The sequence below is a fragment of the Gastrolobium bilobum genome, unplaced genomic scaffold, assembly GCF_033153095.1.
Source record: "Gastrolobium bilobum isolate Gb01-03AN ecotype WA unplaced genomic scaffold, APGP_CSIRO_Gbil_v1 utg187773, whole genome shotgun sequence".
Taxonomy (NCBI): Eukaryota; Viridiplantae; Streptophyta; class Magnoliopsida; order Fabales; family Fabaceae; genus Gastrolobium; species Gastrolobium bilobum.
Genome location: NW_026897680.1, coordinates 71,939 through 90,598, shown reverse-complemented (window position 1 = coordinate 90,598; position 18,660 = coordinate 71,939). Strand labels below are relative to the sequence as shown.

Sequence of the window (18,660 nt, the reverse complement as noted above, 5' to 3'; positions counted from 1 at the left end):
TGTGTAAAAAAAAACACACTACTGCCTAGATTTAGAACTAGATCTGAAATCTGAATCGTTCTTCATATGATTTTCTAATCTTCTATCCCAGACCCAGACTCAGTCTCTCTGATCCAGTGATCTCCTCCATCATACTGGTTCTTCTCTCCACACCGTTAATTTATTGTGCCGTCGCCACTCCTCCGTTATTCTCTATTGGGTAAGGGATCTCTTTTCACGTATTGTTGTAGGTGCATGAGAAGGACAAGAAGGGCATGAGTTTGATGATATAAATTTTTATTAACTCCGTTGGATTGTATGTTTGATACTTTGATCGTTTGATACTTTGATTAGCTTGTGAATATTGACGTGTGGATGTAGTTGGTTGAATTATGTTAAGTATATTTCGAATCTTTAATGATTTGTGGTTTGAATTTTTCTTATAGGATATATATTTAGATTTTTTAATGTATAAAATCGGGTAAGTGAAGTGACCCCGTGACCCCCTGGTTGAACCTATGACCCCTGACCTCAGCCGAGTCGATGGTCGGGCCGGATTTTTAAACACTGATGTGAACAAGATCATGTTCATATTAATGCAAGGTTGATTGAATGACGATACCAATATTTTTTTTATAAATACTTTAACGCCATGGAAACCCGCCAGAAGTCTAGCTAATTAGTAACGGAGGCTATTGGAAAAGTAAAGATTTAAATAGTGACATAAACACTACTTCATCTTCTTTTATGCCCCATTAAAGTCATAGTTGACATAAACACAAGCCAAAAAAACTCAGTGATGGGGTCTTTATAAGAATGTTGCTCTTTTTGAATATTTTTTATAGAATCTTTGAATTGAGGCCTTCTGCGCTTGTTGACAATGAATGTTGTGGCCAAGTATCATAAAAAGTGTGGAGCACTAGTTAGGATTGCATTTAGATACCTGGAAATGAGATCGTATCTTGGATAAACCAACATTACAAATACTAAACCCATAAGATGCAAGAAGAAAGTGACCCCAAATGAAGCATTTGACCAGTTTGATCGAGATAAAGTATAACAACTAACAAAAATCCTTTAAGTAAGCAATGGCATTCAAGGAAATAAGAGATAAATCAACAAGGCATACTTGTCCTAATTAAATAGATCAATTATCTGTGATCTTCCATTTTTATGGTTGAAAAAGATGAACAGACTCCAATGCATCAACTATTTTCTCCTTTGCACTTGATTCGAAGGTGATGTAAAATTCTGCAACAGAGTTCACTGCTAGTGAGTTTATTATAGAGTTAGATCTTAAATACAACAAAATGCAAACTTCCATAAGAAAAAACAACAAAAAGAAATACTAGAAAAACAAACTAATCAGTTCAACTCAAAGTTGGCTGGGCCTAATCACACCCAGTTGACGTGAAAAGATATTGATGAAGAGAATGAGAGATGTGTGTATTGTTGCTGAGATGCTGGGGTGCTTGGCGAGATGGAGGAATGCTTTGCAAGATGGTTGGACAACACTTTGTGTATATGGGCAATTTGAGAGCGACTAGGGGTATCAACAAAGGCACTTCGACGCTCAAGTCAGTTTAGTATTCAAGGAGGTTCAAGTATTCAAAGAAAGATATCATATTGGGCTAAAAACCTCTGTATTTATAGTGCTTGAGCGCCTTTGTTTCTCACTGTCTTTCATAAGACGATGTTCACGTTTATTGGTGAAGAAGGGTGCCCTCTCTCAGGCTATTTCTTGGTGCACAAACCTATATTCAGTAGATATAGTGGCAAGCATGAATTGTCAATCATTCAATGGTTCCCGATGATGGCCAACTTGCCTGAGCTACTGGTCTCGGCAATGATGGTTCCTTTCAGGTTAAGTCACGTTTGGCTTGCTGGCCAAGTTAGTGAGATCCCACACTTCCTATGTGAGATGAATTTGCCTTGATGGTTAAGTCACATGGGTTTTTTGGCCTCTTGGGCCTTTATATCGCATGTAGTAGGTACAGATCACAAACTTTTTGTAACAAACAATGTAAGGACAATTCTACGATACTATCTCAGTTTAAAGTGGGATTATATATATGTGTGTGTGTGTGTGTGTGTGTGTGTGTGTAAAAGAACAGTTAAATATCCCAAAGGTCTCAAGTTAGTTACTGTGTCTCCTCCAAACATACAAATAACTAACTTGTTAAATCACAAGACAATTTCTTGTGTTGTACTTGTTTGATAACTGTTACTTGTTGTGATCATTGCAAGTATACTAGTCGTACAAGTAATAAAGTCAGTGAGTAGAGTTATCGTTCTCATGAGAATTGATTTATCAAGCAATAATTTATCTATGCGATCAAAGTTGGATTGACCGAAAAAGTTGTTGGGAATATGATTGAAATATAAAACGCAAGCTAAAACTAACAATTAATAAACAAGAACAATAACTAAGAATGATGTGAAATCAAGAATGTAAAACATAGCTAGGGTGTCGGTTTCTCCAACGTCTTTCTAATGAATCTACCATTTCCTATAACTAGCATTCAATTCATGTTATTGACAATTCTTTCTAACAATCCCTTGGCAATTCATTCCTTTACCCTATTCAAAATCATATTCCTTTAGTGATCTTTTCTAGGGCAAACATTAGGGCAAGTTTGAAGTGATGTATAAGGCTTGATAGTATAAACTTATACTATATGTTATGATATTTTTATTTGTTTGGTGTGACCATCATATAGTATAACTTTATTCATTATAATTTCTTAATACGTTAAAATGATGTATAATCTAATCAAGTATTGGAAGATGGGATTAGACTTGATAAGAAACTGATGTATTAAACTAACCCATTCCTCTCTTTCTCTTTCCCATTGTAACCCCCCATTCTCCTTTCTTCCCCACTGTAACCCTTATTTCTTCTTCTTCCCTCTTCCAAGTTTGTGTTCAACGTTGAAGATAACGAGCCTCGATCAAACTCGCACCACACATAGAGACACCAATGATTCCAATCGAACCATAGCCATGGTCATATAGCTTCACTTGGATTCCGTGGCTGCTTCAATCGTTCTTCGGTTCCTTCTCTGCTTCGTCGCCACCATTTCCTTCAGCTTCCTATGGTAGTTCGTTCTCGTCGCCTCCCCAAAAACCTTTACTCCACCGCCGTCGATATTTTTTGTAAGAACCCGCACCGTTAATTAAGGAATTTAATTAATTAATTATGCAAAAATAGAAAATGATTTCATAATTGACCCTAATAATTATTATAAGGCTTATATAAATATAGTAAGTGGTTAATTATGCTGAAAGTCGCTTTTCGGAAGAAAAGTGCAGATACCGATTCTGCTAGTCGGTATAAATGCGTACCGAAAAAGTATCCCGGAAAATTATTATAAGTGCATGATAATTACTAGAATAATATATAGGACTTGTAAAACGATTTTCAAGTCCAAATAATGAGGACTGGTGCCAGGAACTGATATTGGCTATGAAAAGCGCGTACCGAAAAGGTGCTCCGAAAAATATAATAAAAATATGATAATTCTTGTAAAATTGTGTAGTTTAAGAATCCTGAGTGTGGGATTAAAATGCTAAGCATAACTGTTAATGTTAATACTGTGTGTTGGTAGTTAAGTGGACTATAAATAAGATCTTTGCACAAAACCCTAGGCCATGTGTGATGTGCCTACGTGAGTGTTTGCTGATTTTTCTTCAGCCTTGAGCCTCCCATTGCCACCTTCACCTTCCTTCCCTCTTGTGAGCCAAAGGTGTCACCTTTCTCCTTGTTCATGCCACTTAAATACTTGTGTATTGTGTGAGGTAGCCTTGGTGGTGAGTTGAGAAGCATTTCTGAGTCTTTGTTGTTGTTGGTTGGGAGTGTTTTGAGGTTGTGTTGCTGAGTTGTGAGGGAGAGACCTTGTCATGGCATTTTGTGGTGCCAAGAAGTGATCTTTTGGCTTAAAAGACCAAGCTTGGTGTGCCATTTTCGTGTCTTGCTTTAGTCTGCACCTTGGTGCTGTGAAGAGTGCTCCATTTGTGTCTCATTTTTGGAGTTGTGAGCCTTTGAGGTATACCATGATCACCTCTTTGTCATTTTGGAGTTTAAAGCTTGTTTAATCAATTAAAAAGAGGAACTTTAACCATTTGAGTAAAAGAATGTGTTGTTGGGTTCATAACTTATTGGTGATTATCTGTTTAGGGAGTCATTGGACTCCCAATCGCTTTTGGACCTTTAAATTTGGGATTATGCAGAAGTTGGCTCGAATTTCTGCATTCTGTTGAAGGAGTATTCGAATACTTTTCGTGTAGTATTTGAATACTTATTCATCAGGTAGTCGAATACTCATTGCTGGAGTATTGGGATACTTTCTGGGAAGAAAGTATTCGATTACCCTTGCAGAAGTAGTCAAATACTTAATAGTATTCGAATACTTGGGGTTTGGTATTCAGATACCTTGTGGTATTCGAATACTGGAGTGAAATTATTCGGATACTTTCTGGAGAGCTGGAGTATTCGAATACTACTCGTGGAGTATTCGAATACCTCCTGCAGAAATAGCATGTAATGAGTTAAAATGAGTAAGAAAGACTTAATCACTTAGTGTAATCTGTGCTATGATTATTGATGATTAATTATGGTATGGGCAGATTGTGATTGTGTTGTTTGTGGGCCTTGAGATAGTGTGGACTCTTGGCTTGGATAGCTAGCTTGCAAGGTAAGCTTTCGTATCCTTGGTTTAGCCATGTTGTGGTTCCACCATGTCCCATGGGGGTATGGTTATATGCGTGATGTGTTACATGCTTTTGATGTTTTGGAAATATTGTTGAGTTGTTATATGCTAGTGCCCTTATGATATACATGTGGTGTTCCACCTATACGGTAAGCCTGAGTATGTGGTACATACAAGATGGTGAGGCTGTGGGTGAGGTGCAAGCGGTGTTCCTTGTACTACGTGTGGATAATAGACGTATTTCTGCATTTCTCTGGCCAGTAGAATAGTTTAAACACACATGACATGAATATCTGTTGCACTGCATAGTTTTGGAACTTATATTGATATAAATGCTTTTAGGACTTATATTGCACATGTAAGTGAGCTTGGGGTGGAAGATCTTTGAGGACCCCTTGTCTTACTGAGATTTCTTGTTAGAGATCTCACCCCACGTTTGGGGAATGCTTATTTCAGGGTCAGGTAATGATGAGACCTCAGGCGGCAGAAGGCCGGAGCTGAGTTAGCTAGTGATGACATTATATGCTGACATGTTGGATGCTGGATATGCTTGCTGTTTCTATGCTTTTGCTTCATGTTATGATTTTGGATTATCTTGTTGAGACGCTGTTGATTTGGTGAGCATAGGGATTGTCCATGCCAGGTAGACTTGTTATGTTTTGCTTTTATTAGAGTTGTATTAATGTATCAGAGTATTGTCCGGATTACGTGATGTAATACCGTGACTTACATACTCACTTTATTTTTATATTGAGGTATTTCAGTAGATGTCTTATTGCAATTTACATTCAGGCGATATTTTATGAAATTGATTAAGTAATCAAGTTGGTAATTGATGATGACGTCATAATTGAAAAGAAAAAGAATATTCCGCATTTTTAATTAAGCGTAGCTTAATACGATGTAATGATAACACTACCGGATATATACAGGGTGTTACATTTTACTCTCTCACCTCTGTATTGGTTATTGTCTATGCTGTGGGAGTCTCTTTGTTGGTCCAGTTTAGGGTAGATGGGGTTTGCAAATCGATCATAGTGGTGGGTGTGATTTGGTAAAATAAATCATTTCACTCTTAGTATCTTTTTACCTCAGATTCTTTATTTTTCTTTTGTTATTTTAATAATTCATGTAATGGATTCCTCAATTCGCGACTCTAATTTTACTGATTAATTTCAATATGCACCCTTTCAATTTTTTTGTATATGGATGAGTTTCTTCATTTGTTTGGTGATGTTCATCTTTTTAATTATTTTGTAGAATTAAATTTATATTGCCTAGTATGGTTTAAAGAATAGGAACAAACAGGAACTGAACTAACAGAAGCTGAGATACACAAAGATACACAAGTACTAAGGGGGTGTTTGGTACAAAGGAAAATTTTAGAATCCTGGGAAAGTTGAATTGGGAATGTTATTTTCCCACGTTTGGTACAAGGAAGAGTAAATTTTTTCCAGGAAAATTAGATTTCCTGAGATTCCAATTTGTGAAGTAAAATTCCAAGTTAGAATACCACCGGGTGCGTGGTATTTTTGAATTCCCACCTGGTGGGAATATTGAACAAACTTTTTCGGACAAATCTACCCTGTCTTGTTGGCCCAGCCCTAAAAGATCTTCTCTATCTTCTTTTTTATCTTCATTTCCCTGATAATGTTTGGGATATTGAGGCCAATAGAGAAACGCTTAGTTGGATAATCAATGCCATAAGGGTATGAATCGACACAGGTTGTGGTTATTGGGTAGTTATTATTGCCATTATCAACAAGCAAATTGCCAAAAACAAAAAATGCTCGAGCCTCAGCTTCTGGAGCAACAATGCTCAGAGTGATCAAGATAAGAAAATTGGATAAAAAATTAGATTTAAACACGATAAAAGTTGTTTTGTTTTTTAACTTATTTAGAATTAGGATTTAGAAATTAGATATAAAATAAATTTAAACATTTTTACATAATAGCATCATGTTTATGATTTGTGATATTGAATATTATTTTGAAATGTTAGATAGAGAATTGAATATGAGAAAATTTATTTAAAGAATGAGATTCAATAATATTATTTATTATTCGAAATGAATTGACTCAAACAATAAGTTGATTTGTTAAAAAATTTATATATGTTTTTGGGATTCATGTTAGAATCTCGTAGCCATTACCGGGGATAACTGTCTAGGTGCACTTAGTTTGATATATTGATACTTTATTCCGGGAGGAGAGAGCTATCCGTTTGATGGACCCGCCTCAAGGGAAAGGTCACCCTTTAGAGGAGAGGGCTATTAGCGAGATGGAGCCGCCTCTGATAAGATATTATGATTTGACCTGAATTGAGAAAAGAGAGGGCTGCCCGTTAGATGGAGTCACCCCTATGGGAAATGCCACCTTAGGAGAGATGGCGATCAACGAGGTGAAACTGCCTTAGACTTTATTCTCTCATGAGTGATCCATACGCTACTAAATTATGACTTTTATTTATTTTATTTTCTTGTTTTGAAAATGACATTTACATTACTTTGTGAATTTTTATCTTTTTTTTTTTTTCGTAAGAACATGTTTTATTGATTTTATTCATATTATTTATTTCAATTATCCTAACATGTTTATAACTCATATGCAAAAAAAAAGAAAATCACTCGTTCATATTAGGTTTCCCCTTCTTGTTCATTGTGATTATTATGCCCTAGCTGAGTCTATGTGACTTACCCACCTTTATTTTTTCCACCCAGATTGTCAGGCAGCTTGATAGTAAGTTGCTAGGAGTCGCAACTTATCTTGTAGCTTTATTTGTATGGTCTTCCCTTGGATAGGTACTCTTTGGTTTTATTTTGGAGCTTTGAGCATTTTGCCACTATGAAAAGTTCGTTAGTGACATCTTTTAGATTATTTTAAGTTTCTAATGTCTGGATTATATATTTTATTGTTGATGTTGTTGGCTGGTGCTGTATACTTTGCATATCAAGGGTTGGATTTGTGTTGAGATGTTTGAAATACAAATGAGACTCTATCAAAAATTTTATAAAATTTGGAATACGAATTTGTGGAAATTTTATTTTATTTTATGGGTTCTTTGTGGTAGATAGGCTTGCCAAACTTCGGGTGTTTGGGCTACCTTAGCCTGTGCACTTGTCATGGCTCATTTTTAGGTCATGACAGACTGTCAGTCACCACTATCCATCAGCCAGCCGCTTCCATTATCATGAGCTACCAACCACCACCATTGTCACCACCTCCTACCACCACTAACCACCTCTGTCGTCAATTAGCTCCCACTAGTCATCGCTAACACTGTCACTCCCGCCTGCCACCATCGCATCTACCACCACCATTTATCTTTTTTTTTTTTTTTACCATCTCTAAATAAGAATTAATGCATAAATAAGTACAAAAATGTTTAAAAATCAATTTTAAAAAATTATATGAAATTTTATTAAAATGATATTTTTTTTTGTATTTATATCATATCTTAACACCATATATTATATTTCATATTGAGTCCTCTTTTCATTTTTTACTCTTATCGAGTCCTCTTATCCTATCAGTTCGTATTATCGTATCCACGAAATATCCAATTACATAAATTTTTATTTTAATTATAAATTTTAAAATTCATATAATTTCGCCCCTTAAAAAAAGAAAAATCCTGACTCATCATTTTGCACCCCAATAATCCAATTCATGAGATGGATAAATAAATTGATAACGTCATCTACTTGTAATTTTTATTTTTGTTAAAAATTTTAGACCACAACGGTCAAAAAGCTGATTGAAAGTGATTATTGCCTCAATAAGGCAAGCCAAATCGCTCAGAACGTTTCCTTTAATTTGGCCTTATGTTGCTTATACTAGATACTACCTAATTACTAGCTCTAATCGGTTGTTATTTTAGGGTCTTTTCCCTCTTTCACAGAAAAAAGAAGAAGAAGATGAAAGCCCTACATAAAGGAGAAGGAATATACATATAGCACAAAACCAATTCCATCTCAATCAATCATTCCCCACTTGCCTACCACGCGCAGTCTGTCTTCCTGAACAGCACGTGTTCTCGTTCTAATACTTCTCATTTTTTTTTATTTTTTATTTTCCTTCATTTCAATTCATCCAGGCTCAAACATAAAAAAAAAAAAAGAAAAAAAAAGAAAGAGGAAGAAACACGGTCATTGTTCTGGGTGTCTCTCACCCTCTGCATTTTTATTGCAAAATTCTGAAAGGGTTAGAGAGAGAAAGATAAGAGAGGTGCGCGCGCACCTTAATTATGACGTGACGTTTTGTGAAATTTTAATCACCAAATGTTCCCATACAACCGGCTACCCAGCAGTGGACACTCCACGCCGCCGTCGCCGCCGTCCTCGCCGCTCCGGTCGCCACGCCTACGCCATGCCCGCTCCAAGGCTGGTCGCTTCTCCCCAGCCCAGCCGCCTTCTCGGAACGTCGCGCAGCGCCTCGCCTGGATCTTTCTCTCCGTCTTGCTCCGCCGCCAGGGCGTGTTCCTCTTCGCGCCTCTCATCTACATCTCCGGCATGCTCCTCTACATGGGAACAGTATCCTTCGACGTCGTTCCCATCATCAAGCACCGTCCCGCGCCCGGCTCCATCTACCGGAGCCCCGAGCTCTTCGCCAAGCTCCGACACGAGATGGACGCCGATGGTTCTTCCGGCGATGCGGTTCGTGTTTTCACTATTTTGTTGCCGAAATCGAATATTGTTGGTTCTTTGATTTCGGTTTATTGTTGAATTTTGAGGATCTCGTGATAGGGATCTCAATATATGCAAAAAATTTAGATTAAGAACCTGGAAGATCAGATAATGCGTTTGTTGTTTGTCTTGCATTTTATGGTTTGGATTTTGGAATGTTCAGAATCAACTCTTTGGTTGTTCTAATATTACTTCGTATTGTTACTACGTTGATATCAATATATAGGGGCTAGTTATTTGTGGAAAAGTGATTTGTGTATTAGCTTCTTTGGTTTGTGTATTAGCTGGCCTGTTATTTGGACATTTAGGGAGTAGAAAGTTTGGCCACGTTGATGTAGAAGCATCTAGCTTCTTTATTTATTTTGGTGATTACAAGGGAGGTCTTAAGATCTGGTGCTTGGACAGGGAAGAGCTGGCTAAGTTTCATACATTGAGACTTACTGGATATCAAACTTAACCCGAGGTGCTTGGTAAGGAAGTTGGGTGTCACTAGGATACAACTATACAAGCCATTGGCAGAAGCATCAAAGTCCTTGATTGCTGTTTACTTATGTGCTTAACTTCTAGTTATTTTTTCCCTGCTTTAAAACGAACCTGCCTTCCCAAGGTATTCGCATAAGATGATAGTAATGATTAACAAAATAAGGAAAAGGGAATTCCCGTTTATGTTTTAGAGTTTGTTAAAATATCATGATGTCTCTTGTCAGAAGTTGAGAATTTATTATACCTTCACTTATTTAAGAAATGTTTCATGTCTGATAGTAAATATTGTTATATATTTGTATATGTAAAATTCTAAGTTGTTCTGGATTATTGGAACTTAAAATAATGGCTTGTATAGTTTTGTTTTCCTATTTTTTTTTTTAATCATCTATATGGGTCATCTTTTGAATCTTTCACACCATGATTCTTGATGTAGAAACCTTCATGCTCTACGTCATGAAGGGGATTCGTCTCATCCAAACACCTTTGGAAAACCAAAATAAAAAAATAAAAAAATTTAGTCTTGTTAATTATTTCCATTTTACTTTACAGATCTTCATACTTTTTACTTCCAGTTTGTTTTTCTGTTAAATTGGATACTTTTAGTGACAAACGCAATTGACTTCCTTTCAGATATCAACAATATGGAAGAGTCCGTCTAAAGGTGGTGGTTGGAAACCATGTGTAGACAGATCTTCAGAAGGTATAATATGATTAGTGTTGATGCACAGTATGATCAGAATTTCCTTTCTCTCTCTTTTCCTTTTACTTATTTGGTCTTTGGAGTCTATTTCTCATTGGAATATTGACTAAGTTTTATGCTTCTGTTGTTAGAGTAATATCTAATGCATAGGTACATCTTGTTGGTGTTACTATTAATAAAATTTAAAATATTCATTCAACTTACTTGTTGCCTGTCATATTAAACTTTAAAATAATACCTTATTTATTTGTCTAGAAAATTTCTTCGTTATCTCTCACAAAATTCACCTGTGTGGATGGAATTAAGGACAGTTTTCCTAATACTTGGGTCAACATCAACTAGATTTATGATTTATCAAAGTCAAAGAAACCATGGAAAGAAAATGAGAGAAAGTGGAAGAGAGAGAGAGAAAGTTTCTGTATTATTCAGAAAATGTTGAACTAAACTAAAAGATTACACATAGGCTCCATATATAGATCTCTAAAGATGACAAAATGCTGAGTCTTCTCAACAGAAACTAAACTAACCTGTAACCAACCTAACTAACAAGAAAAAATGATCTGCTACATGCAGATGCACAGTAGAAAATAAAGTACATCAAAGAACAGTAACAGTAAAGGCTAAGCAATATAGTATATGCCATTACACCCCCTCAAACTCATGGGTTATTGAGGGGCTGAGAGGAGTCAATGACCGAGTTTGGTCCTAAGTTCAGCAAACCTTGGAGCTGATAAAGACTGTGAATGAATCTGCAATTTGGTCTGAAGCTGGAAGCCATCTATTCTTTGGCTATAACCCTCTCACAAACAAAAATGACATCAAACTCCATATGCTTGTTTTGAGCATGCAAAATAGGGTTATGAGATAGAGCCACAGTACTTAGGTTATCTCATAGAATCAGAGGAGTTTGCAGAGGAATCTGAAGCTCACGAAGCAAGGATTGAAGCCTGAAATTTCTGCTGAGGTAATGGCCAGACTTTTGTATTCTGCATCAGTGCTTGAGCGGGCAACCAGGGATTGTTTCTTAGACCTCCATGAAACCAAATTAAGTCCAAGAAAAAGACATGCAGAGTGACAATAATCAGGATCACTAGCCTAATCCGCATCGCAATAGGCTGTGAGAGAAAGAGTTTGATTCACTCTAGCTGACTGTAGCATTAGAACATGAGTAGTAGAACCTCTGAGATATCGTAAAATACATTTAACAATCTTCCAATGGTCTTCTAAAGATTGTGACATAAATTGACACACCAACAACATGGCTTATTTCAGGTCTAGTAAGTGGCATATCATAATGCTCTGATACCATGTCATGCAAGAAGCTCTCCCAAAAGCTTAAGCTGCTAGAGGAGGCACGCAAATGATTTTATTATATCTCTTAACACGCCCCCTCATGCGAGACCTTTTTTTTTGGATTGGATAATGCAAAGGCCCATTCTTTATTTTTGGTTCCCTTGTGTTTAAATCAACTTTTTTTTTATTTGATAAATGGGGGCGTATAGGCTCTAATTCCATAATCGAAGTGGAGAAGAGAGAGAGAGAGAGAGAGAGTTTCTGTATTATTCAGAAAATGTTGAACTAAACTAAAAGATTACACAAAGGCTCTATATAGAGCTCTAAGGATGACACAATGCTGAGTCATCTCAACAGAAACTAAACTAACTTGTAACCAACCTAACTGAGCTAACTAACAAGAGAAAATAATCGGCTACATGCAGATGCACAGTAGAAAATAAAGCTCATCAGCGAACAGCAACAGTAAAGGCTAAGGCAATATAGTATATGATAATATGATTTAAATACTAAAAATGAAGTAAATAGAAGATTAATGTTTATTTTATGCCTGTTATATCCTAGTTGCTTAGTTGTTCCTCATATCAGAGGGGTGATCTCTCCTTGATTCAAGTGCAAGGGATATTGTAGGATATGACATGTTATATGGCAACGATTTTGCATTAGATTTTTGTGAGTACGTGATTGTGTGGTTTGTTTTCAAGTTAAATCACCCAAGTTCTTATTACTCAAGCTAGGAAAAGATTAGCAGCATATTGTCAAACATTCTGACAAAGTGGGCTGTTTTTATTGCATTACCTGGGAAATTATGTTTGTATCTTCTGCCAATAGACTGTTTAACTTATGTTTTTAACAGGTCTTCCTGAATCAAATGGATACATTTATGTAGAGGCTAATGGTGGCTTAAATCAGCAAAGGACATCGGTTAGAGTTTTGTGTATATTCCTTTTTGTTTGTCTTAAGTGTGCTTAATATAGCACTACTCACGACTTATTTATTTAATGAATGACGTGCTTCACAGGTATGCAATGCTGTTGCTGTGGCAGGCTATCTCAATGCTACACTTGTGATACCAAATTTCCATTATCATAGCATATGGAAAGATCCTAGGTTTGTATGTTTTCCCATCTTTTAATTTTAGTGGTTTTCAGGACCTAGTGCTTTATGTTGGCATAGTATTAACTAGGTAGTGTTTGTTACTCAGCCTTTTCTTTTAATTTTAGTGATAAAAATTATTTATAACAACATAGTCCTTGACTGTCTATTTTATTTAAAGGAAAAAGGCATCTTGACACCTGTGTCATTGTGTGCCAATCTGTATTTGTTTTAATAATACAAATGAAAAGAATTTTTAAAATTTTAAATAACTATTTGGTCTTCAATCAGTTTAGCTTCCCTTTTTTTTTTAGGAAAAAAGAAAGATGAGAATAACTACTCCACTAACTATAACTTCCTGTATTTTAGAAAAGCTTGCATGGTGGGAAGATGGTAAAAACGTGTTTCATTATGTCTAGGTTCAGTGCATCATGTAAATGTTGTAATTAGGAAAGTTTGTATATTTGTATTTATTATATTCATTTTATAAGAATCAAGTCCTTGGTATAGTTAAGACATACAGTTCTCAGCATTTGCTTCTCTTTTCTCTCTCAACATGGTATCCAAAGCTTAAAGAGAGGCAATTCAAAACCGGGCATGCCTGCCGAACGCACTGTCCATTTTCTTTTTTCTCCTGGGCCGACTATAATTTGACTCCAGTTTGCCAGCCTTACTCTGCCATGCCACTTTCCGGCAGAGAACCTCTATGTTGACCATTGTCTGCCACCGTTCATCACTATTCTGCCAACCATTCTGGCTGGCGAACCCATCATCAAACTTGCTTCCATCTACTCAGTCATCCACCAGAAAAATTGCACATTTGCACATTCCTACTAAAATTTGGCTCCATTACTTAACTAAAACTGTTAAAGTTAATCATAGAAAATTGGTCCAATGACGTAGGGTGTACCCAACATGTTACCAAAAATTTGAAACAATGAATTCTATAACGAAACAACTCCATAATCGAAATATTATCATAAAATTTATTATAGGACATTCCTTTACTCCCTTTCCCACTGTCGAATACTATTCTTGGTTAAGCTGTTGTGTTAGATGGAATATTTTGTATATATTAGTTCTTATCGGAAGTAGTTAATCTCTCCATTTCATGGCGCTATAAGCTGGTGCGGCATGTGTTGACCACAGGCTGCTAGCACAGCTTAGTCATGGAACACTTTTGTGTCATGCCCGTGGCTCATTTTGCGGCTGTCAACGCTGCTACAGGAAACATGGGAGCTATCTGAAACATTTTCCTGCCAGGTCTACCCTTTTTGCTGCCACATCCTGGCCCTTTTTCTGGCAGTCGCATCCTCTGTTCACACCTTCTTGTTTGACAAGAAACGAAAATGTGGACTTTTTGCACAGCTCTGCAATTTTCATAAGTGATGACGTGAACCTTTTTTTCTTTCTATCTTTCAAAGATTTGATAAGGCATCACTGCCCTTTTATTGGAAATTGACTTCATTGTTATTTTTCTGTTTATATATTTTATAAATAGTCTTTATTTTCTATTTGGTTATGCTTTTACTTGTCTGACTTTTTTTTTGGGCATAAGTAGATGGGTTCAGCTACCAAAACTTGTTAGATTAGTGTTATTTCACTTATTTGTAACTTGTTAGACCATTATTATTTGCTACTTGCCATTAATTTAGCAAGTTCTCGGCTTCTGTTATTCTGTTTTTGGTCATGCCTCCTTTCATGTGTATCTTTGCTCTGTTTTAGTACTGATGATTGTGCCTTTAAGCTATGAATTTTGATTGATGAAACAAATTTTGAGTATTTATATGTGTATCTATCCACTATTTTAAGTGTAGCAGCCACTTAGCAATCCGCTATAGCATTTTTGGGATTGGCTGCACTGCACCATGATTTGGGATTAACTACTATGGTTCTTATAAAATTACACTTTTGTAGTGACTAACGGGTTTGTTGGTAGTTATATCAATGTTGATCAAGGTGTTTCATGTTCAAGAGACTAAATTGTTTCATAATGTTTCAACTTTCCAGCAAATTCGGTGACATTTATGATGAAGAATATTTTGTGAATACCTTGAAAAATTATGTACGGGTGGTTGACAAGATTCCTGATTACCTGATGGAAAGATTTGGAAGCAACATGACAAACGTTTACAATTTTAGGATCAAGGCATGGTCATCCATTCAGTATTACAGAGATGTGGTACTCCCAAAGTTACTTGAAGAAAAGTGAGTGTATGATATTCGTTGTATGAGTCTATTACTTATTGTCATTGATCTCTGATAGTTAAACACAATTGATACTTGTCCATGGTATTTGGAAGAAGGAATACAAAACGTTGTGGTGTTGTGGCCTTTTTGCTGTAGTATTGTGGATTTTACTCTAGTGAAATGCTATGTTTTTTAGCTATTATTATTATTTTTTTCTGATAAGAGAAGAAATTTATTAAGACAGAGAGGAGGAGAATACAAAGGGAAAGGAGGATAAGAAATCCTCCTTAAAATAGAAGAAAAGAAAAATCAAACAAGAAGGAACAAAAGACATTGATGTAGCAATGTTGCCCAATCACTCATCAAATCTGAGTGGGACACCCCTTTTAGAAAACCATGTGCTTTACTCTATATGAAAGGAAAACGCCTAATCTTATCCCACAGCAGCTACTTATCTTAGGAGATATCCGAAAAAAAATATAGTTAACTCCATCCAAATGCACCAAAGTGTAGCAAATATTGAACATTACCACAAAAACATTGCCTAATTTTGACAGTCCCAGCTTGTGCATCAAAGCATTTTGATATACACAGAGATTCTGCTAATTATGAAATATGAATTGATAGTCATTTTATTAGTTTGTTATTCTACTATTCATTTATTGTCAATACATGTGCAATTCAGACCTGTATGTGTTTGCTTTTCAGATTGAGTTTTTATGAAATGTTGCTGGGTGATCTCATATCATGGTTATAATTTGGCAAGAGGAAAACTATTATGTTTGCTGTATTAGCTTACATATTTGTCTATTCAATCTTGCAGGGTTATAAGGATTTCACCTTTTGCAAATAGATTGTCATTTGATGCTCCTCCAGTCGTCCAGCATCTCAGATGCTTAGCAAATTATGAGGCTTTACGATTTTCAAGTCCTTTATTGACCACGGGTGAATCTTTGGTTGCAAGAATGAGGAAACTTAGTGCAATGAATGGCGGCAAATATGTCTCCGTGCATCTACGTTTTGAAGAGGTTGGTTTAAGTCAGATATAAATGTTGCTTTAAAGTATGAACGGTGACATTACATATTGATATTTGCTGCAACTTTTTTCACTTGCTTTCCCATGCGCAGGATATGGTTGCTTTCTCTTGTTGTGTTTTTGATGGTGGAAAACAGGAGAAAGAAGACATGGTTGCAGCAAGAGAAAGAGGTTGGAAAGGGAAATTTACAAAACCTGGACGAGTTATACGTCCTGGAGCAATCAGACTCAATGGGAAGTGTCCCCTCACTCCATTAGAGGTATTATCTCCGTAAATGTCCAGTTATCTTGATCTGTAAGAAGAGCAAGACAATTAAAGGGAATAACTTTTCTAAGTTGTTAGTCCTTCCTCCATATCTTCAGGTTGGCCTTATGCTGAGGGGAATGGGTTTCACAAAGAACACATCTATCTATTTGGCATCTGGAAAAATATATAATGCTGAGAAAACAATGGTCCCGTTACTGGAGATGTTTCCTAATTTGCATACTAAGGAGACTCTAGCTTCTGAACAGGAACTTGCTCCATTTAAGGTATATATTTGTACTCTACCCTACCCATCCACTGTAGGATTAAGTGCTATGATTTTGACTTAAGTTACTTTTAGAATTATTCTTCCAGGATGGCTGCTATAGACTACACTGTTTGTCTTCAGAGTGAGGTGTTCGTCACAACTCAGGGTGGTAACTTCCCTCATTTTCTACTGGGCCACAGAAGATATTTGTATGGTGGACACTCTAAGACAATTAGGCCTGACAAGAGAAAGTTGGCAGTACTCTTTGATAGTCCCAATATTGGGTATGTATTGTTACTTCGGTATATATTTCCTCCTGTTCGATTTTGCTATGAAAATTAGACATGAATACACTAGAAGACAAATACCCTGACCTTTTTTTCCTGGTCGAAAGTGATAGGGAAGTAAATATATTTGAAGATTCATGATAAGTAATACAATTGGGAGTTTGTTTCATAACAAGTTCATGTTTGAAGAAGATATGATTGTTATTGTTACTGTTAATAGGAAGGTTATATTTACAATCTCTTATAATTATTTTTCGTTGGATCAAAAACAAATCAATGGTTATGAAATAATATCGAATGAGAGCTGTTAACATGATTCTGATTTAATGGTAACAAAGTGGTTGTACGAGATTATAAAGAAAAAAAAAAGTTATAAGTATAACCTATCTCTATAGTAATAATAATAATAATAATAAACACTCATTGAGCGGGAAGAAATTCACTTGGAATCTCTTGTGTAAATGGGGCTAGTAAGAAACTATGCCAGCCTTGGCCACCAACAGATATCTTATAGAAAATTAGAGCTACATTGCAACTCTTGCATTTCAAACTATGCACAAACTGTACCTCTGACTCCATTTGAGTTCGGAGGAAAGAGTTAAGTCGGGGCATCTAAATTGAGATAGAGCCACTTGTACTCAGTTGTGAATGCAGTACATAGCATTCCTCCTTTTATAGAAGATGTTCCTTTTTTTAGTACTTTACAAATAGAATTTTATCTTATTAGTAGAAAGTATCTTAACTCCTTGTACTTGATTACTTTGCAGATGGAAAGGTCTCAAGCGTCAATTGCTGAGCATGAGGTCTCATAGTGATTTCAAGGGAGTTGAGCTCAAAAGACCAAATGACTCAATATATAGCTTTCCATGTCCAGATTGTATGTGCCATGCAAATAGAACTGATGATTCAAGATCTTCAGCAACTTGATCTACTGACAGAATTTTATGGGTGTTTCTGTTTCCTATGATTTTATGAGCATACCTTGCTGCTGACTGCCTTTTACCGGTATTGTGATTATTTCATTTTTTCCCCTTTCCATCTGGTGAGAGGGCATTAAACCCAATTCTCGGAGGTTAACAAGCTTTTGTTGGAGGTCTCATAGATCTGATTATTTCCTGTGATTGGATTTCAAGGGAGTGGCATCTTTTTTGCACATGATGCCAGTTGAGGAGAGTCAAAATTGGTCAATTGCAGGACTCTCCCAGAACATTGACTCAGCTTTGTTTAATATTGAATTAGCTGCTGCTTTGTCTAACAAGCTATGAAAAGACGACCTCACATTTCTTCACACCCTGCTTGTACATTACCTGGAGAATGATCTCCGGGTGTTAAGGCTGTAGCATCTGATTGTTCTGTGTACATTAACAAAATTCAGCTTATGTTGAAGTTTTGTATTTTCTTTGTTCCTGTTATAAATTTTCTTTTTGTTTGCCCTCATATTGAGGGCCCCATTGTTAATTTGTATGTCTGTATCTGAGTACATTTGTTATTCTTTTACATTGGTACCCCATTGTTTTAGTGATGATACCAGTGAATGTAATTAGTTGACCACTAGTGACTTGCAATTGCAAAAGGCTCAAAAGATGTTATCTTTGGATTTCCAGGTTGATTTGTGTTTTTCATGGAAATAATTTTGTCTCTACATAAAAGTGTATGAGGTCCATATTTTCTTTTTTTTTTCTCCTCTT

The 18,660-nt window shown here is 36.1% G+C and overlaps 1 protein-coding gene across 2 annotated transcripts; it reads left to right on the top strand.

Moving 5' to 3' along the window:
- Positions 1–8,827: 8,827 nt before the first annotated feature.
- Positions 8,828–18,544, top strand: LOC133309284 (protein ESMERALDA 1-like). 2 transcript variants are annotated; one of them, XM_061510035.1, is made up of 10 exons: positions 8,828–9,343; positions 10,490–10,554; positions 12,701–12,776; positions 12,874–12,962; positions 14,958–15,155; positions 15,961–16,165; positions 16,266–16,433; positions 16,537–16,704; positions 16,779–16,969; positions 17,740–18,544. In XM_061510035.1, exons 1-10 carry the CDS (start codon positions 8,969–8,971, stop codon positions 17,897–17,899), a joined length of 1,695 nt encoding a protein of 564 aa, XP_061366019.1. In that variant the 5' UTR covers positions 8,828–8,968; the 3' UTR covers positions 17,900–18,544. The 2 variants fall into 2 exon arrangements, with proteins under 2 accessions (XP_061366019.1, XP_061366018.1); XM_061510034.1 differs by having other exon boundaries at positions 10,490–10,559; positions 12,709–12,776.
- The last annotated feature ends 116 nt before the right edge of the window (positions 18,545–18,660 follow it).